Genomic DNA, 21,591 nt, shown 5'->3' with positions numbered 1-21,591 from the left:
ATCAAATGGATGGGTGGGATTTTTTTTCAGACTTCCAAGATCCCCAGATATCAGGGGGATATCATCTGAGGGATGCAAAGGGGAAAAGGGAAAAGAAGCTGGTATGTCAATCACACCAGCAAATCACCAGCAGTGTGCATGCTTTAATCCATTAATGGGGGATTTATCTGTGATCATAAAAGCAGGTTAGTCAGCCTGGAAGTGTGTAGGTGGGAGGGGGAGAGGGAGAGCGTGAAGAGAGCAAGAGAGAGACAGTGGAAAAGAGGTAAAGAGAATAAATATACTGGTTGAATTGCTGGGAAGCTTAGGACCAATAATCAGGGATCTCGGATGAAACTGCTCCTGTGAACATCCTGCTTTCTTTAGAAGGAGACCGTGGCTTGGTGCTGCTGAGATACATATTTTTTAAAACCCTCCTCATAGTTTGATAGGCATTCCCAATGCTTTTTGTGCATGTCTCTAAAAAGCGTTGACGTGGAAAGAAGCAGCAGCAGTAGCAGCAGCAGCAGCAGCAGAGAGGAAAAAACTGCAGCTCTTCTAAAAATACTGAGGGCATGCAGGAGTGTGAGCAGGCTGGGGAGGAGGAGGAGGGTGTGAGAGTGCCTCACACCATGTTTTCTGGATGCCAGCTGGGTGCAGTTTTGGAAATGTTCCTCCTGTGAATGGAGGCACCATGAACATTTGGGAAGTGATCCTGGCTTTCTTGATTGTGGTACTCATCCTTGTCTCACTGCTGTCCAACGTGCTGGTGCTGATCTGCTTTCTGTACAGCGCAGATATCCGCAAGCAAGTCCCAGGATTGTTTATCCTCAACCTGACCTTCTGCAACTTGTTGATGACTGTTTTGAACATGCCCCTGACCCTGGCTGGGATCATTTACAAGAAGCCGCCTGGAGGAGACCAGCTCTGCCACATCGTGGGTTTTTTAGAGACTTTCTTGACCACCAGCTCCATGCTGAGCATGGCAGCTCTAAGCATAGACAGGTGGATAGCGGTGGTGTTTCCTCTCAACTACCATTCCAAGATGCGTTACAAAGATGCTGCTCTTATACTGAGCTATACATGGTTGCATTCAGTTTCTTTTCCTATAGTGGCAACTTCTCTTTCTTGGGTGGGTTTCCATCACCTTTATGCCTCCTGCACCCTCTACAACAAGAAACTGGAGGACAGGACAGAGTTTGTGGTTTTCACAGGGGTCTTTCATTCTCTCAGCTTCCTCCTCTCCCTCGTAGTCTTGTGTTTCACATATCTAAAAGTGCTGAAGGTGGCACGCTTTCACTGTAAAAGGATTGACGTGATCACTATGCAGACCCTCGTGCTGCTGGTGGACATCCATCCCAGGTAAGGAGATACCTGTGTCCTTGACTGCCAAGGGCACACACTTCTGAGGATACCTGCAGAGAGGCAAGATTATGTTTATTATCAGACTCAATTGCCATCCATCTGTAATTTTTTTTTTTAATGTAGCACTTGCCTAATTCTAATCTGCATGCTTATATTCTCAGGTCTCCTTGTAGCTACAAAATTAATTGCCAATTATATCCTGCAAAGAGCAAAATATGTCATCTAGGAATCCTTGGCTGTGTTTGAGGGCTATAGTGGAATCAAAAGGTTTGCATGTGCATACATGTCCTTTCAGGTAGTGTTCTTGAATCTTTGCTGTTTTCACTTACCATGAACAGATTCATCATGCCTGTTCATTAAAGTTAATCAGTAACGTCCATGGGTGTTTGATGAACTGGTTCAGGCTGAAATTCCTTGTGTTCCTTAAAACTGCAGTGGGGAGATAGCACACTGAATACCATTCTGCTTTCTGTGACTTTGTGAATGTCACTTTGGAGTCAATAACTTTATTTTCCTTGAAGGAAGGATGCCCAGAGAAATAATATTTCCAAAAGAAGCATGAGCAACCAACTAGGTACAAATACATCCAAAATAGCATTGAGATTCAAATTAGTACTGACAAGCAAAGGAGACTTGAGACTTGTTCGAGAGACCTTAAATCAACCCATATTTTCTAGGTATGGGAGTCTCAAGACAAGGGAGGGGAGAGGAAGCAAGCAATGACTAGGATGGGGAGGGATAACTAGGGGGAGGTACAAAAGGGAATGTCACAGAGAATGAAGAAGAAATATAACCAGGGGATCTTTGTAGTGGAGGTTTAGATATCAGATGTGAGAAGATTTGACAGGTGGAATGTTATTTGACTGACTTTGCTAGAGTAGATTTTGCTTGTGGGAGATGAAGGTACAACGAGTTTGTTGAGATTTTCAGTTGGGGGAGAAAAAAAGAAGGGAGAAGTGTAACCAAGTATGTGACAGGGAGAAAAAAGGATTCTGGTGTGAGTGGGAATGCATGGATGTGGGGGGTGGGGGAAAAACCTCACCGGAAGAATATAGGAAAGAGAGATGGGTTTAATGAAGGTCCCAGCTACGCAGCTACTCATAATTTTTCTCTCTGTCTCCCCCACCCCCCTCTCTGTATCTATACATTGATGAGGCAATAGTAATGCAGTGTGGTGGCTTCCTAAAAAGGCTGAGTTAAATTTCGATCATTTAGAACCTGTGGAAGACAGGAACAAAGTAATGTAGCTGCCTATCTTTTCCCTTCACTGTGAGTAATAGCAGCTGGTCAAGGGAGAGGAGGCGGGGAGGCAAGGACTTGATGGGAATATATATAATTTTGCATGCTATTTTCTTTTCTTTTTATTTCATAAAATTTACATACCACTTGATTGTGCAAAAAAAAACCCTCAAAGCAGTGCGCAATAAGTTGAAACAATAAAACTATCACTAAAAAAAGAATACAGCCATAATTTGAAGCATACAGAAAGTTGAAACCAGAATACAGTAGTCTATTTTTTAAAAAATAAGCTCATACAAACTTTTGAAACATCTGAATAAGCTTGCCTAAATAAGAATTTCTTCAGCAGGCATTGAAAAGTATACAGTGAAGGTATAGAGAAAGTGAATAGAGATAAGTATTTATCCTTATTTCATAATACTAGAACCCAGAGTCATCCACTAAACAAGAATTATGGGAGATTTGGCATGGACAGATGGAAGTACTTCTTCAACTAGCACGTGGTTCAACTATCACATGAAGTAGGCAAGTCCACTAACTTAGATTTGCTTTAAAGGGGGATTCAGCAAATTGTTGGAGGATAAAACTACCAAGGGCTCCTAGTCGTAATGGCTATATTATCATGTCTCTGGATACCAGGAGCTGGTAATCAGGAGTGCACAGAGAGCAACTGTGCTCATTTTCAACTTTGGGCTACTGAAGGGCATCTGGTTGGCATCTGTAAGAAACAGAATGCTGGGACCAGAGAGGCTTTTGATCTGATCTAGCAGGATTCTTCATGTTCATATATAAAAATAATATTAATAATGGAATCAGTGTGGTCTCAAGAAAGGGAAAAAAAGGAAAAAAGTGCACAGTCAGATGAAAGAAATAGAAGGTAATAGTATTCACATAACACTTTAGAGCTCAAAAGTCTTCAAAACATTACTTCATAACCTTAATATCAGCCTAGTAAGGCAGACCAGCATAATCACTCCTATATCCCCTGGTTGCGTGGCAGTGGTTTACCTAAGTCTGTGTACAGTGGTACCTCTGTTAAGAACTTAATTTGTTCTGGAGGTCTGTTCTTAACCTGAAACCATTCTTAACCTGAGGTACCACTTTAGCTAATGGGGCCTCCCACTGCCGTTGCGCCTCCGCCACACAATTTCTGTTCTCATCCTGAGGTAAAGTTCTCAACCCGAGGTACTACTTCCGGGTTAGCATAGTCTGTAACCTGAAGCGTCTGTAACCCGAGCTGTCTGTAACCTGAGGTACCACTGTAGTGAGTTTGTGACAGAGATGAGATGCAAACTGGGAGTTGCTTCATCCATATCCCAATATCTTATGGCCCATCTATGCATGGCATTGCAGACCAGTGAATGGATTCAAATTTACTTGGAAATAGCTGTGGGGGCTTAAAAGGGCAGAGGTGAGATACAAACGCTGTAGCACAGCAGGGGGTAGTTGTATCCATCCCTTCAGGGTCATTTCTCCAGTTTAAATCACTATTAGCCTCACTGAGGGAGAGGGAATGAAAGCTACAAATTAATATGAGCACCTGTCTTCACTGTGGCTAAAAGCAGTTGCCAATTTAAATCAGGACAATAGCATGTTTCAACTAACCATAGGACAAACTGCAATTTGCCTGGATTCAGAAATAGCACATAGGTGCAGCTAGTCTAAAGTAGAAGTGTAAGCTTCTAAATCCGCCCCCTCTGGCTGCACTAGAGGAAGAGAGGAGCTTATTTTTTAGTAAATGCATATCAGATTGTACTTTTTAAAGAGCTGATATCGAATATTTATCAAATACATTCACTGATATTTGACATATATTTCATTTAGCTTGAAAATAAATCCGGGTGTTCTGTGACCAGTCAGTATCAAAACAGCAAATGGATAGAGCAAAGTGCTAAATAATCAAGTCTCTGAAAAACCAAATCATTCCTTATGCTAATTTCCTAGTGGATCTTATTTTTACATGGATAATGGGAGTTTATTTTTGAAGTGTAGCATTCAGCTCAAAGTGTGATTTCTGGTAACCATGGTTAATTCCAGGTGTTATAAATTTTATATTCCTTCTCTTGTTAATATGGGAGGCTAATATGCACTATATCACCGTAAAAGTCCTTAATTATAGTCTTTCTGTAATACCAGACTCCCTGCATACCACCTAAGGTAAGTTGTAAATCCTTCCCAAAAGTCGTTTTTATAAAGGAAACATTGACCAAATTTGTGCAGCCAGAATGAATGATGTTATGCCAGATGTCAGGATATGTCTCCCCCTGCCCCGCCTCCAGAATTGGTTGTACATCATGGTGCAAAGTCATTTACAAGCCTTTTGTTTAGGGCTATGCAGCAACCGGCAGTTGAGCAATGTTAAGTAGGAAGATGCCTTATGGTGCCTTAAATTGGAATGGCCAAAGGAGTTCCGCTCAGTATGACTGGGAGGCATATGGAAGGACTGAGGCAGATCTAGGTTCACTCAACACTTCTGTCTCCCACTCTTTGGTTTATGATCAGAGGGAAATGGAAGAAAACTGATCCTTCTGACTTTCCAAACTCAGATCTCTCTCACTTGTAGCTTTGCAGCTAAGCTCGACGGCATCACCTTATCAAAAACTCCTGTATCAACCCTTTCCAGCCTAGTGTCCATCAGACATTAGGGACTACAACTCCCATCATCCCTGCCCAGTGGCCACGCTGGTTGGGGCTGAAGGGTGTTGGCACCAGATGAGTGAAGCCTTACTTATGGTCTTCCTCAGCAGATGAGTGAAGCCTTACTTATGGTCTTCCTCAGCCATAGCATGGGGTCTTTAGTGATCACATTCAGGATAAGCAGGTTAGTTGTCCTCTGAATGCATGACTCCATAGCCCACGCTGCATAAAAGTCAACAAAGCCACAGTGCTCATCAGTGTGTATGGGCCCACGTACACAAGTCTTAGATGATTATGCCCTTATTTTTGCTTTCCAATACTCACTTCATCAAGCTAGCAAGTTTGGACAGGTGGGGTTTAAATGGACTTGGGTTGTCTCCAGTGCTTTTTTTTTTTTTTTTGCTTTTTTTAAAAGAAGTTTAGGGTTACTCTCATTTTCCTACTCATATTGAAATACTGCTCCTCAATGAGGCCAAACTTAGATTCACAAAATGTTTAGGGGTATGTGTACCCCCAGAAAAAAGCACTAGTTGTCTCCACCTTCTGTACCCCCTCCACATTATGAAGCTTAAATCAAAGCTGATCGGTAGGACTAACCTTCTTTGTTATGTGGTGGCATAAATGCCACTGAAATCCATATGTTTTTCATAACTAATCATATTTCACAGCATTTCTGTGCCTCTTAGGCACATTTTCAGTCCACACCTAGAAGGGAAGTGAGAACAAAGTATATAAATGAGATAACTGAGAAATAAAAAAACCCCTTATGGATTTAGGTTTTGCAAAGGTTGGATTGGATCATTGACATTTTGCAGTATAATGCAGACTTCCTTCTCCATATGATTTGGGAGGCGTTCAATAACACTATCTAAAGTTTGTTCAAACGGGAGCTTTGATTTCACAGGAACATGCAGACACAGAACTGTATAGACAACTAATTATAAGGATTATACATAAGGAACACCATGAATTCAGATAAACATGGTTTTGAACAGTAGAAGTTCTGCAGTATTTAAATAAAGCAGTAGTTTGAATCTATTAGATTTGCATCTGAGCAAAATCTGACGGTGTGGGGAAGCCCACTTGTGAGGGTCCTCCATGAGTGGTGGGCATCTACTCCCCCTGGAATTTGTTTCCATCTGGTCTTTTACACACACACACACACACACACACACACACACACACAATCTTATGGAGTAACTCAATTTGGCTAATCTGTTAGATTTTGCATTTTCTTTCTTCTTTTTTCAAAGAAATCTAAGCGGGAGAACCTGTTTGAGCTAGACTTTACCTACCCTCTTATTTTGCCCCTGCAGATGCTTTGTACCCCAACGCTAAGGGGTACAAACTTAGGGGTGGGTAGAAAGAATGGAAGAAAGCAGGAGATAGCCTTTCCAAGCCTTCAGAATGGTTCAAGGATAAAAGATCCTGGGCTCTTCCAATTTGTCTGGAAAAGAACTTGGGTAATGTTGAAAAGCAGCGAGCTTCAGAGAAGGGCTGTGGCTCAATAGTAGAGGACATGTTTTGCTTATGAATAGATCCTAGGTTCAATTTCGTGATGTGTCTGTATAGGGTTGGGAAAGTCTGTTACCTGAAAGCTTCTTCCGATGGTTGGGGAAACTTCTTCCCATCTTGGTTGGCCACTGTAAGAAGAGAGTGCTGGACTAAATGGGTCTTTGGACTGATGCAGCAGGTTCTTGTTATGTTCCTATGTTCTTATTTATCTATTTATTTTATTTCTTACCACCCTTATTTTATTTCTTACCTCCCAGATCAGGTTACAAAAATAAAATATATCATTATAAAAGAAATAAGGAAATAAAACTGTTACAAAACAAGAAAAGTATAGAAACAATTAAAAACAGTTCCATACCAAAAAAAAAAAATCTATATGTAAGAATAATAATAAATAATAAGCAAACACACAAACAAACAAACAAAATAATCCATATGTATAAACAAGCAAAAATAGTTCCAATGTAGCTGTAAATATTACTTTATAAAACTTCATTAGGTGCCCAGAGAATTTATGCTGGAGATGTAATGCTAGAGCTGCGTACGAAACTCAGAATTTTCTTGATAGAAGTAGTTCATGAAACAGAAGCAATTACTCGTTATCTCCTGCGAATGAACTTTCTAGCTGGCCAAATGAGAAGTTGAGGATTTAGTTTTACCAGAAGACAGAGAACTAAATTCATTCATGATATGAAACAGAGAACTAACAGTTGATCTGAACGCTGTGAAAATGCTTTTTTAAAAAACGTTTTGAAAAATACATTGAATTTTCCATAGCTCACTTTCACCATCTAGTGTCACATTTGTACACTGCACTTTACAACACATCTAAGACGTTGTATTTGCTGCTGTGTAGCTGAGTCCTGGGTCTGAGGCACTTGCCCAGAGGCACCAATGAAAGCCTTCATGGGTGTGGTTCCTGTGTTAAACAATCTCTCATACATAAAAGCTAGCTGAAGACACAGCAGCCACATGCAGACTTTACCATGTATACACTCACTTTTGTTCAACGAGGCACTTTCATTACACCTGATGAAATTCTTTGTGCTACGCAACTATGAAAGGCACAGGAGCCTTGTCTTGCTTTCCACCAGCAGTTTATAAGCTGTCTTAAAGGGCAGGCCCACAGAGAGCACATTACAGTAGTTCTAACTGGGTGTTGAAGCCAATTGCACAATATTTAGACATGTTATGCCCGGCCACTAAGGGTTCTTGCGAGGAAAACACCTGCAAAGACTTGGCTATCCAATTAACACTTGTGTGGTTTTCTTTTTCTTTTTCTAGTTATGTTTACGGCACTGCCAAAATACAGGCATTTTGTGCAGCTTGAGCAGAGCAAAAGGAAAGAAATGTCACATATTAACAAGATTATGTTCTCTAGCCAGTCTAAGGAGCAAAACATGGATGCTAATTGCCATGATCTTGTAACCTCCTTCTTGAACTAACTTCATTTATCGGAGTTTTCAGTGTGCTCCGGCTAGCCAAGTGACCTCAGCTGCCACAACAGCTCTTCTGCATTTTGTACTTCCTATTTTAGACAGAAAAAAAGAAATCTGTGGCCATCTCAAAGGTTTGTTTTATTTTTTGTTACACAAACCTATTGGTCCAAGAGATGATAGCATCTTAAACTATTCCAGGCCTAAAAAGGAAAGTCTATGAACCTTACCCCCCTTTGCACATTTACGCAGCATAGATTTCAAGGAGATGCAGGAAAAAATGAAAATGGTTGCATCGCTCTTTAGAGAGGTGCAGAACAACCCTAACCCCTGATCTGTGCGGCTGCTTGGAGTTAGTTGAGGGCACCTTCACAGCGTTCTACTGGTGTAGGGATGGGAGCTGCTGCACTCACTAAAAGTGCATTGGAGATCATGCAATCTCTGGTCTTTCTCATAAGAAGTCATAAGCCTGCTGGATCAGGCATAGGTTGGCATGGCATTGAGGCCAGGATTGGTTCATCATTCCACAAAACCCACATTGATGGGTCCGCTAGGCTTGCACCACCCCAAACCCATTCCATTGGAGTTGGCCAGTGCTGAACCTTGCCAAAGGTAAAGGTAAAGGGACCCCCGACCATTAGGTCCAGTCGTGACCGACTCTGGGGTTGCGGTGCTCATCTCGCTTTATTGGCCAAGGGAGCCGGCGTACAGTTTTAGGGTCATGTGGCCAGCATGACTAAGCCGCTTCTGGAGAACCAGAGCAGTGCACAGAAACGCCATTTACCTTCCCGCCAGAGACCAATTTATTTACTTGCACTTTGACATGCTTTTGAACTGCTAGGTTGGCAGAAGCAGGGACCGAGCAACGGGAGCTCACTCCGTCGCAGGGATTCGAACCGCCGACCTTCTGATTGGCAAGTCCTAGGCTCTGTGGTTTAACCCACAGCGCCACCCACGTTCCATTGGAGTTGGCCAGTGCTGAACCTTGCCAAAAAAGCAAGGTCTCACTGGGCGACCAAGGTGCAGATTCCAACCAGGTAGATACGCCAAACCAAGCATGGAGGTGCCAATCAGGTTGAGAGGGAAAACAAATCCTTTCTGGCCCTGACAACCGGCAACCCAAAATTGTTCTGGGAAGACTCTAGCTCGAGGGGAGGTGGGCAGGAAGCTCTCAAGGCAACATGGCCCTGAGCACCAGAGGAAGCAGGCTTATATAGTCTTCCCCTTCCTTTTGCAAGGGCTCATGGGACAGCTATTTTTCCCATGAGTCCATTGCACGGGCAAGATACTCGCAAATAAGGCAGCTTGGCAAGATCTATGCTTAGATTCCTCAGAATATGAACCACTATATCCTATATGAACCGCCCAGTCAATATTGCAGGCACACATTTGCTTTGAACAAATATTTTTGCTATGGACAAAATAGTAAATAGCAAACCAAATCATCTATGCAGGCATGTCCCTTTCAGGAGCAATATATACATGTTTACAGGAGTCATATTCTGAAACAGGTAACGCCTGGGTCATCTGCTCTGCATCTCATAATTTACGCAAAATTAACAAGTCTGTTCCAGCTCATTCCAAGAAAAGCTACGTCAATCAGGCAAAATGTGATCTGTTAAATTATCTATTGCATGGAGACTGGCTTGGGAATAATAAGCATAGCATATATATTTTTTCTACCTCTTTCCATCAATGTGCATCATCAATGTGCATCATCAGTCATGTAGACATTTCTTGATTTAATCAGCGGAGTAAGATTTTGGCCCTACACATTGCCCAGACATATGTTGCAAGTGTCCACAATCTTCCTGCAAACCTACTCAAAATGTACTGAGATCCAATTCTGAAAGGAGCAGCTTGGGGGCAGCAATCTATTATGACATCACACCTAAAGAAATGACTAATGTAATACGTGTGACTGATTTAAAGAGTTGCATTTAACCCTATTTAAATGTCAAAGGCAACCTGAACTAAGAGGCTTGTTTCTCTTCAGCTACCTTTCTACTCTGCGTACAGAAATAGCACTGATTTCAGCCAAGTGTTTTATCAGGACATCATGGCTATTTTAAGACCCTAATAGCTTTTCACATGGCTGAAAACAGCCCAGAATTGGCTCAACTCTGGACCACCTCAGGCCAATTACATGCCATGTATATTCAATATTCCTGCACCAAATGTAGCAACATAGAAATCATATACACTATTCAATCTCCAATGTGTTTTTGCCCCTCATGGCTCTTCAAATAACATCCCAAAGAAAAAAGTCAGACATGGTAGTGTTCATTTAGCAATTATTAACAGAAATATTAAATGAAAGCATTAAAAAACCCAGTTCATTTGGACAGCACAATAATATATGATCATTTATTATTTAAGTATTCAAAATCCACAGTGCTCTGCTCACAGCCAAGTCTCTTCTTTTGTCAGGCCTGTGCAATTTCTAACCTATCAACCTGGCCATGGCCTTCCAGCTGAGGGGAGCTGGATAAATGTTCAGATTTTGCAGACTGCAAAGCAAGCATGTAGGCAAGGACAGCACAAAATACGGCTGGTTGGGGTTATGGTCTCCACATCTTTAACCCCTAAACCTCATTCAATACTTTGCGTTAAGGTCAAAATTCATGTGACGTTAAATGTGTGTGAGTTTTTAAAGTGCATGTTTTTATTCTTTAAATAGCAGTCATGAGATGAGGGGAGGAGAACCACAGTATGTAGGCCAGGTCGATTTATCCCTTTCCCTCGATGCAAAGGTACCGTCATTGCATACCCTCCAACATTCCTCAGATAAAAATAGGGACATTTCTCCCTCATTCCTGCAACTGACTCTCCTCATCCCACCATTTTTTCTCTCCCCCACCTTACAGAGCATTTGTACCACCACCACACCAATGGGAAACAACACACCACTCCAAGAAAACCCCTTAATCCCGATTTTTATTTTATTTTATCCTATGGTAGATTTACAAAAAGAAAAACACATACCAATAAATAAACTTTAGAAAGGGGAAAGTTTACAAAGGATTTTTAAAAAAATAAATAGATGAATAAATAAAGACTCCTTGTGCTACACTCCCCTTTCTTCCTGCCCAGGGCAAACCTGCTCTCTGCCTGCACCTCAGAGCTGGCCAGCAGCAGAGCAAGCCAATCGGGCGCCTGGGGCGGCGTGTGTGCCCTGCGCCCAGGTGTGGGGCCAGCCAACGCAGGGCACACTGCAGGGCCTCCAAGGAGTCTGCCTGCCTCCTCCCAGCTACCCTACAGCTGACGAGGAGGCAGCAGGTGGACCGTTTTGTCCAAGAGAGAAGGTGGGCAGCTTGTAGCCACCACTTCTTCTGCCACTGGCTCATCCTCCTCCTTGAGCTTGGAGGTGGCACTGGCAGGGGGAATAGGGACATTCCATGGCCAAATCAGAAGCCAGGATGCCTTTCATGATTCTGGGATTGTCCCTGGAAAATAGGGACACTTGGAGAGTATGCCAATTCCCCCTCATACCAATTAAATAAGTTACTAGGCTGGGAAGGAAGCATCTCTTGTCACCAGTACCGAATTTAGATACATTTTCTGTTGGATTAACCCAAGTTAATTTTGAAAGTCCACTATGCAATGCCCACAAGGATTCTTGTGGCATCCTTCTATCTGGATCTTGAGCTCCCCGGCTGAAATTATTTGAGTTACATCAGATTCAGATTTCAAAACTCTTTCACCTATGTTGTTAATTGAATTGCAACTATAAGAATGTATTAATAATTTTCCAAAATATGATCTTTTCCTTAGTATGTCAAATGTTCAGTTTACTTACCAGAAGCCTGCTTATTGAAAAGGTATAGTTTGAAAGCATTGGTTTATATTAAGAGATGAATATGTTACTGCTCAAAAGATTCTCCTATCTGAGTTAGGTGAAAATTTTCCCCAAACTACCGTAATCTACAGAAGGGCTTGTGTCAATGCATTTTCTATGTCCCAGCTGAGTGTCACATTTTAAAAGAGCATTGAATTCCTCTAATCTAAAGCAAATAATCATTTCACTACAAATCCATGAGGCTACTTGCCATAGTAGTTGGCAAAATTAGGCCCCAATCCATCACAAAGGCGGATTGCCTAGGCAGGCACAATCTGTGGCCCAGTGAAATAATTAAGGTGGGATGCAGGGTTGGGTAAAAATCAGGCCAAATCTTTATGACTATGGTAGAAACCAGAGTTGGCATGGCAGTAGGGCGAGGATCCTGTTCCTCATTCCACCAGCCATTGCTAATGGAATGACACTCTGTCAGGGAGGTACCTAGCCCCCCTCCATGTTAATAACCCAGCACTGAGCCCCGGCGTGGTGCAAGGCAAGCATCCAGGGTCTCACTGGGCAACCAGGGTGGGGCATGCTATTGCTAATCCTCCCCCTGGGCTTCTTGTGGAGGAGCCCTCTACTATGCTTACAGGCATGTCTTCTACACACACCTGCACACCCCAACCTTTCCCCCATGCAGGCCAGCAAGAGGCATTATCAGAGTTCAAGGACACATTCCAGAAAGGCAAACACATTTGGGGCACCAAGCAGAGCCAATGAATGGTGTAGCTTGGGAAGAATTCCAAGGATGAGACAGAGAATTCTGGAGGGTTATAGTCAGCTTTCAGGTTTGGTTTTCCCCACCCCTGACTCAGCAAGGCCATGTGAGCTACTTTGCTCCCCCTCAGCCCCTTTTACTGTGTCAGCGCTCTTTGTTTTTGTGCATCTTCAGGCAAACGCCTGAGCATGGCTTCTAAGTCAAGGTGATGAAATGCTGTTTGAAATGATAATTTGCATTCATGTTTTTATGTCAAAAAACAGTGTAAGAGAGCGATGCCTAGAAGAACAGAAGAGGCGGAGACAACGAGCAACCAAGAAGATCAGTACATTTATTGGCACTTTTATACTCTGTTTTGCACCATATGTAATCACAAGGTAGGTTTAAGCTAGTCTTTTCTCATTTCTATCTGCAGCACACTCCTGTTATTTGTATCAGCAGACAATTAAACTTCTGCTTGTCAAAATTATGCTAAGCATTTTTCACTGTGCTGAGAAGCATTGCCATCTTAGGCGCCTGCATTTTATGGTCCCAACTGTGGCCAAAGATTTGGTAGTGGAAAGGATCAAATCCAGCATCCCAGTGGGAAAGTCTTTGATATGGATTAAGGAGAATACAGTTAGACTCTCATCAAAGAAGATCACATAGAATTCAGAATGTTGTCCGCACATTTCAGTGGGTATGTTGTGCTGTGTGATGCAGAGCAGATGTTCTGGGACACATGGTGGCTACTTTAAATTAATGTACACAGATGTGCCAAGTTTACAGCAAGCATTTGAATGAAGGGACTGCCAGCATTTTCTGAGTCCTGGTCCTTATTATCAAAATGACATCCTCCATGCATAAGGGGGAGATATCATCAGTTTTAAAGAAACTCCAAGTTTTGCCAAAGTACAAAAACAGCCCAAAATGTGCGTAATAGTGACAGAATACTAATGACTTGTTCCACGGTGTATGATGGATGGATGGACAAAAAGCTCAATGGGAGTGGTAACGCAAGAGAATATACTGAACAGGAGAAGAGCTTACTGCATGGGTTTTCATTCAGGATCCACGGTATCTGATTACTATGAGGTAGAAAAATGTAATCCCAACACATTTTTCTTTAAAAAAAACACCCATGAAGAGAAAAGACTGTTTGGGCCATTTAATTCTGATAATATCCAAGAGCCCTTTGAATTTTGTCATTTACTGTATCTACTTTCTTCCACAATGTTTCTTGGCCCCCTTCAGCTATAACTGGTGATACCCCTTTTTTTGCACACCACCCCAACATTTAGAAGCCATTGTGGAATAACATTTGAGGTTGCCTCTCTATATTCTTAAGATGCATCAGTCTTATGAGAAAGGTTCATCACAAACAGGTCATATCACAGTTTTTCAGACCTGGAGCTACAAAACCAGTATTGCTGTTCACAGCTTATTCCTGATTAATAAGTGCTAGAAGATGCACAACAATGTTAATTTTGAATGACAATTGTAAAATAAATAAATAATAGATATTATGACATTCCTTGTTGAATTATGAACATTTTTGCATCCAGTATCAGAGAGGTTCACAGAAACCCCGGCTTTGTTGCTATGTTGCAGGCAAGAAGCAAAAAAAAAAAACCCTCTGCATTTATAAACCTCACTCAAAATTGGCCTGGTGGAAATGAATTATTGAAATGTGGATTACTGTGCTTCAGAAGCAACATAAGAGGGAATGAGCTAAAAGGCTATGTTAGCTTCTCTGAACATTTGGAATGTGTTGATTTATTTTTGACCAAGCGCTTCCTGGAAAAAATGATAATATCTTGGCACCCATTAAACTTGGAGTGGGATTAACAGCAGTGTTCAGTGCCCTGATAAAAGTCAAGACTGTAGGAAGCTTGTCACTCACCTTTCTTCCACTTCCATTTTTTTTTTAGTAGCTGGATACTCAGAAGTGCTTATTAAATAAAAATCAAATACTTGGAGGGGGGATGTAGTTCAGCAATACAGCATGTGCTTGTCTGGTTGAAAGCGCTTTGGGTTGCCTTGGGCAAGATAAGGCAGCTAACACTTTTAATAAACAATTTAATAAATAATAATGCTTTGTACCCAAGAGGACCTAGATTCAGTCCTTGGTATCTTCAGGTTGGGCTAAGAAAGACCCCTGTCTGAGACCCTAAACAGCTACTGACAGTCAGTGTAGGCAGTATAGACAATGCTGAGTTAGATGAACTCACAGTCTGACTCAATATATGTTTAATATGTCCACATTCAAGATCCATTGATTCTAGCATGAAAGACTTCCCGCCCGCCCCTGTGCAATCCATTGTTAAATGTCAGTGTTAGAAGTGCTTATTAAATAAGTGTTTATTAAATGTCAGCTACTTTTAAGTTTACGTGTAAGTTGCTACTAGGTAGTGTTACTGTTAGTGAAATCCAATACATATATGCAGTGCCATTTTTCTAGAAAAAGAGGTACCAGAACTCACCAACAATGCTTCCCTTGTTCTCTTATAATGGAAATGGTGGTCACCTGAGAGGTGCCAGAACTGAGGACTCAGCTATACAGCTGCAAATAAAACGTTTTAAGTGTGTTGTAAACTGCAGCATACAAATGTGACACTAGATGGCGATGGTGAGTTATGGCAATTTCAATGTATTTTTCAAAATGTTTTTTTTAAAAAGCATTTTTAAAAGCCCTACCTGGAGATGCCAGGGACTAAACTTTAAACCTTCTGCATGCTAGGCAAATTCTCTGCCATTGAGCAATGAACCTTCCCCAAAACTACTATTAGCTGAAAAACTGCTTTAAAAACTGTTTGTATGGATGTATGGGGGAAATAGGGATATTTCACAATTCAACTGGAGTCATTCAGCTGGAGTCATACAGGATCAACTGCATCAGAATATGGATGGAAATGTGCATTTTGATGTGCATCTGAACATACACCCGACTGAAAACAATGTAGGATGAATAAAGCCTGCTTACCAATTCCAACGTGTGTGTGTGTGGCAGTTGTGGCCCAGTGTGGCCGCAGGTATGTCAGAGCGGCATCTGCTTGCCCTCACAAGACCTGACAGCCCACGAAACTCCTCCACTGGTTGCATGGGAGGGCAGGCCCCACCGTGAAACTTTAAAATTTTAATTGCCCAACTGCACACAAGTTTAGGGGTGGGAAGGTCAGGGCAGACCTGGGAGAAGCCTCCCCAAACCTGGCTTCATTCAGCCCCATTTCATTAACCCCTGTTTCATTGGTCAAAGTTTCAGGATACCCGGTTAAAAGAGTCCAGGGGGATGGATACTGTCCAAATGCCCAGACAAGGGCTAATGGGCCATAGCACTCCCCAAATTTGCATTCCAGAGGGATTACCCAGAATTGATTAGCACCATAGGGATTGACCCTGAAGGAAAATCACCCAACAAGTGGGTTAGCTGGTTCAGGATATACACCCAATGCTTATGCCAAAACCTACTGGTATCTGTAATTAACAATGTTGGGGCCATTTTGATCCCATGCTTGTGATCCCTTGTCATTATTTCTCCTTATTTCTCATTCCCTCTCCCCATCCTGATGGCCTGGGCACATTGTGCCTGGTTCCGTAAATGACACCTCCATTTGGATAAGCATCTAATAGAAGTCCATGAGCATGTGCTTTTGCACGTAGAACTAATTATCTCAATTAGAGTGCAATTAGATAAATTATATCCAGTGGGATATAAGACACAGACACAATTTAAAAATAAAAACATTATCAGTTGTATTTCCAAGTGTTGTATGGTATGAAAATTTGAGGGGAAAGGAAGGGCACTCAAGGAAATGTAGTAATAAGTTTCTAAACTCCCCCTCCCCTTTGAAGGCCATTTCTTCTCGATGTTCTTTTATAAAAGGTTAGTTGGAATTCATAACATTGATTGATAGCAAGTAAGATATAAACCACTTTGCATCTTAGTGTTTCAGGGTATTCACAGAGCTTTCATCAACTTCCATCAGAATATCAATAACTCTACCTTTCGAGCGGGGAAAGTATTCAGATAGCAATGAGAGTATGAATTATGCTTTTTCCTACATTGTGACTTCCTTAACCTATTCAGTGAAAGCCTTTCTAGAAAAAAAACCACAGAATGGCCTGCATAAATTGAAATGCTTCTTAATGGAGATCTTACACACAAGAGTGGCACTCATAGCATGTGACAGAAAAATCCCATCTGGAACCTGACAGAAAGTAATTATAAGAAAGTGGAACTAATTGTTCACTTTAAAATCAATAGTATACCATTACCTTCAAATGTTCCCCTTGGGTAACAGTGCCTATAAATAAGCTCAGCTCCTGCGTCCATTCTGATTTACCTCTGCACTAGCAGTAATGGTGTGCAAGGGGACTAGTGTTCACCTAGGGCATGACTCTTCCCTACACAGGTGCAACATCTATGTGGGGGAAGGATCCACAAGGGTTCAAAAGTGTCCTGTTTTCTTCTCTCCTCCCCACTCTCAGTTTATATTAAGATGACAAGATAGGGGGGAAAGCATCAGGCTCCCACCCCTTAAATACTTGTGAAGAAGAAGAAATTGAACAGGCGTACCTTGCCATACCAACTATTAAAACAGCAGAACCCTGTCCTTGTTTGTATATGGTCACTGTAGTTTATGTAGGCAAGTGCACACTCCAGCAGTTCACTAGGTCAGCCCAGGATAGAGAACATTGTCCAGTTCAGAAGGTCCTCAGAATTATTCCTTGAGTGACATATATATGTTCACAGAGACAACATTGATATGGGGATTTTTCAGGAAGTATTAGGAGGTGGGGGGTTTCAAATACCTGCTTCCCCAGAGGTCCTGAAGCCAATCCTGAAAATTGCATATGGATAACCAGTTTCAAAATGCCATTTCTGAAATTCACTGCTCTTCATGCTAGCTTGCCTTTTCAGAGACAAGCAAAACCTCCCCCCCCCCCATCTCCAACAGAAATTGTTTTGTTTTAGTCTCATTTTTATTATATGTCTTTGGTATCTTGTATAGTGTTTTAATTAACTGAAGCTGTCTTGGTTTTACAAAGATAAGCAGCATATTTTAAATGAATAATAAATGTGCTCCTTCACATGAGAATTATTTCAAATGCAATTGAGTCAGCTATACCCATTTCTCTGGATAATCTTTTTTTCTTGAAATAAGGAAAGGTACATTTATAGAGATGGCTGCAACTATCTCCCGTAAAATGTCCAGGCCCCAGTATGGTTTTCCTCTGCAATTGTGTACTTGAGTAGATACAGAGACAATAAGCACAATTTGTTTGTATGTGCTAACTATATCATGTTGGTGATATAGGTATTCAGATATAAAAGTATGGGTGGTTTTTTTGTTTTTTGTATCTGTACATATACAGTCAAGTTAACTAAATGGAAACCTCTATGTCAGCTTTCCACAACCTCATGTCCTCCAGTTGTTGAGTCCCATCAAAACCCAGACAGTATGGCAAATAGTCAGGGATTAAGGGAATTGTAGTCCAAAGCATCCAGAGGGCACCATGTTGGGGGTGTCTCCTGTATTTTCAGAAGCAATTTAGCTAGACTGGTGACTGGGAGTGGCTGCCGAGACCATATAACACCAGTCCTGAAAGACCTACATTGGCTCCCAGTACGTTTCCAAGCACAATTCAAAGTGTTGGTGCTGACCCTTAAGCCCTAAAATAACCTTGGCCCAGTACACCTGAAGGAGCATCTCCACCCCATCATTCAACCCGGACATCGAGGTCCAGCTCCGAGGGCCTTCTGGTGGTTCCCTCCCTGAGAGAAGTGAGGTTACAGGGAACCAGGCAAAGGGCTTTCTCGGTATCGGCACCCTCCCTGTGGAACGCCCTGCCATCAGATGTCAAGGCAATAAACCACTATCTGACTTATAGAAGACATATGAAGGCAGCCTTGTTTAGGGAAATCTTTAAATAGCAGGCATTGTTGATCTTTTATTGTGCTTTTCATATAGTTTTGGAAGCCGCCCAGAGTGGCTGGAGAGGCCCATCCAGACGAGCGGGGTATAAGTAGTATATTATTATTATTATTATTATTATTATTATTATTACTATTATTAACCAGATGCTGTGGACAAGCAATAACTATGGACAATTGTAGTATTCTCAGAGGCTTTAATGCTAGTGGGAATAGAATGTTTGGATTTTGGTCTAATTAGGAGGTTCTAGTCCTTGATATGTTTATCTGACAATCATATTTACTCTTTTCTTGACAGACTGGTAGAATTATCATCCATAGTCCCCATCAACGCACACTGGGGAGTTATTTCCAAGTGTCTGGCTTATAGCAAAGCTGTTTCAGATCCCTTTGTGTACTCTTTGTTACGACACCAGTACAAGAAGACATGGAAGGACATAATAAACAAGATGCTGAAAAGGAGCTCAATAAATTCATCAGCCCTCACAAGTGAATCACAGAGTCGAAACATTTTGCAAGCAACTGATTGAAGAGCTGAGGTTAAACTATTTATTCAATGTAGCCTAATACTGGAACAGTCGAGGAACAATAGCTGGTGCCATTAGGATGATCAGCTGACAATATTTTGGAAAGCCTGCCTTTTAAGTCTTCAGCAACTTAGGTAACGAATTTCATAGCAAAGTTGGCTGCCTTTTAGTACTGATATCTTTAGTACTGATAGTATCTTGTTTGCAAAGATCCCCACCAATTTCACAAAATGTGTGGGAAAAGCAACATTCTAACCTCAAGGGGGTTTAGATATGGATAATGATAAGAGATTGTGTTTACATATTTCCCCACCACCACCCAAACAAACAAAAAACTGGATAATATTTGTGCCAGTTTTGATGTGTGGCAGCAAATTGACATCTGTGACCATGCCAACTATATGATCAGGTGAAGACAATCACTCCTAGTTTTTCCTGAGATTGCCCCTACTTAGTCACACATACCTAATTACACATAAACCTGTTAAAATAAAACTCTTAGGCTGCAATCCTATACACACTTACCTGGGAGTAAGTCCCACTGAACATAATAGGATTTATTTCCGAGTAGTAGTACATAGGATTGCAATGTTGGTGTTTCATCCACACCCTCTAGGTTTGCACTGGTTTTCTATGTGCAGAAGGAAACTACTATTGAGTGTTTACATTTGTCAAATGACGCTCTTGCCTGTGGTAGGCTGCAGAACAATTGCTTTCATACATCAAAAGAGACACAGCTTTGTGACTCTTAATTTCAGCTACTGATTGCACTGCTTCCAGTCTGCAGACTTATGGGTCTTGGTGACCCACCATTCAAATGGTTGACCACCAATAGATTAGACGATATAGTCCATAGTCTGCATCTGTTTGGGGAGAAATGGGATATACTTGCAGAAGGAGTAGAAGTCTTTTCACAAGACACTTCTGATGCTCCTCAGTTATGTGTTAACAAAACTATAACAAAACAGTAGGAAGCTGTGTCTCATTTTGCCCAAAATGTTTCCATGTTGTAATGGTTTTCTGACTGTGAAAATACCTAAAGTGTTGTTGCATTTAAAGTGTCAGTGTCTAATGTCCGCAGTGCTCTGGCTTGCGTAGGCTGCTGGCAGTCTAGAATGTAATGCTCTTCACAATGCAATAGCTAACTTTGTTTTCTGTCTGATCGTGACGCCCTGGTTGGTTGCTTCAAGAACGTGTACAGAAATGTTGCATAGGTTTCCTTAATCAATGCTCAGAACTAGATATAAGTGTTTGCACAGATGCCATAAGGATAGGATTAGCTAAATCTATTTTTTTTAAAGGAAGAAAGACTTATGTAAGAAGTTTGTTTGTTTGTTTGTTTTTTAAATGCTTGTTATAAAAATAATAAGTATGACACTTATAGCCAAATTTATTTTTTTGAAAAATCTCTGGAAATATTTTGTTTCCAGTGAACGCAGTACTTCAAAACTAAAGAATGCTGGGAATTACTTTTCTAAAAGTTAGTTTCTAAAATAGAAACTCAGTTTCGAGAAATGTAGAAGGAAAAGGGATCATTCAGGCATCAGCCCCATCTTCTCTTTCCTCTTGTGCATAGTTTGCTTTTAGTGTGAGAATCCCCTTAATTACTGATCCCACTCCTGTACACATATTGCTGTGTGTACCCAGTGGTGTGTATAAAGAAGGGACTGGGTCAGGCCTCAGATGAAATAAAAACACTACGCCTAAAAAAAGCCTCTGTTTACCTTCTATGCCTTCTGTAACCATGATGGACAATTTAATTTAAAGCAAGCAAATAACACCCACCCTACAAAAATGCTATAGGATTTGTAAGAGAGTTTCCCTTCCATTTTCTAGTTCTGTTGTTTTTGTTTAGTACCCATATTTCCTATTGATTTTTTCAAGCATTAGCGTACAAGGGACTTCTCTGTCAAAGATGCATAGGCTACTTGCCTTTATGCTTTGTGCTGAGTTGGAAGGAAGAAAATCATTTTCTCTTAGAATTAGACAAACGGCAATTGTGTGGGCTATTTTTTCTTAATCCATAATTGATTGCAAGGGAGATGCTAAGTATATTCTTCAGTGGCATTGTGGGTGTGGGTGTGGGTGTGTGCGCACACACACACACACACACACACACACAAACTGTACATATGAATGTCCTGATCTGAACTGATGCACCTACATAATTTCCATGAACGTTTATGAATTTTTCTCCAAAATGCATCGGTCAACTGCTGAACTCTGATCTGAAAAATGTTGCCTCAATCCACAACTCCTACAAACTGCAGTGCTCAAAGAAGCGTTTGCAAACATGAATTGCCCCATTTAATGGCATAATGATCTTCTTCTTCCTTTGAAATGAATTGTGAGAACAATGGCAGTGCTGTGGATGGAAGTGTTTTCTTGTGGTCACTTTCAAAGCTGTTCAATTAATTACCAAC

The 21,591-nt window shown here is 41.3% G+C and overlaps 1 protein-coding gene across 1 annotated transcript; it reads left to right on the top strand.

The window, feature by feature from the left end:
* The first annotated feature begins 233 nt into the window (after positions 1–233).
* On the top strand, positions 234–21,255 carry GPR26 (G protein-coupled receptor 26). Its single transcript, XM_079977061.1, has 3 exons — positions 234–1,341; positions 12,991–13,104; positions 18,940–21,255. Exons 1-3 carry the CDS (start codon positions 623–625, stop codon positions 19,169–19,171), a joined length of 1,065 nt encoding a protein of 354 aa, XP_079833187.1. The 5' UTR covers positions 234–622; the 3' UTR covers positions 19,172–21,255.
* Positions 21,256–21,591: the final 336 nt, after the last annotated feature.

Source organism: Podarcis cretensis (genome assembly GCF_951804945.1).
Source record: "Podarcis cretensis genome assembly, chromosome: 5".
In the NCBI taxonomy this organism is placed as follows: domain Eukaryota; kingdom Metazoa; phylum Chordata; class Lepidosauria; order Squamata; family Lacertidae; genus Podarcis; species Podarcis cretensis.
Note: the sequence above shows the minus strand (reverse complement) of the source record. Positions and strands in the feature narration are given on the sequence as shown.

What these genes read in the sequence shown, in the direction of transcription:
- GPR26 (XM_079977061.1), top strand. Translation starts at nt 623, where the DNA reads ATGCCAGCTGGGTGCAGTTTTGGAAATGTTCCTCCTGTGAATGGAGGC. An exon ending in CTGGTGGACATCCATCCCAG is followed by an intron (nt 1,342 to 12,990) that starts GTAAGGAGATAC and finishes GTCAAAAAACAG; the next exon opens with TGTAAGAGAGCGATGCCTAG. An exon ending in GCACCATATGTAATCACAAG is followed by an intron (nt 13,105 to 18,939) that starts GTAGGTTTAAGC and finishes TTTTCTTGACAG; the next exon opens with ACTGGTAGAATTATCATCCA.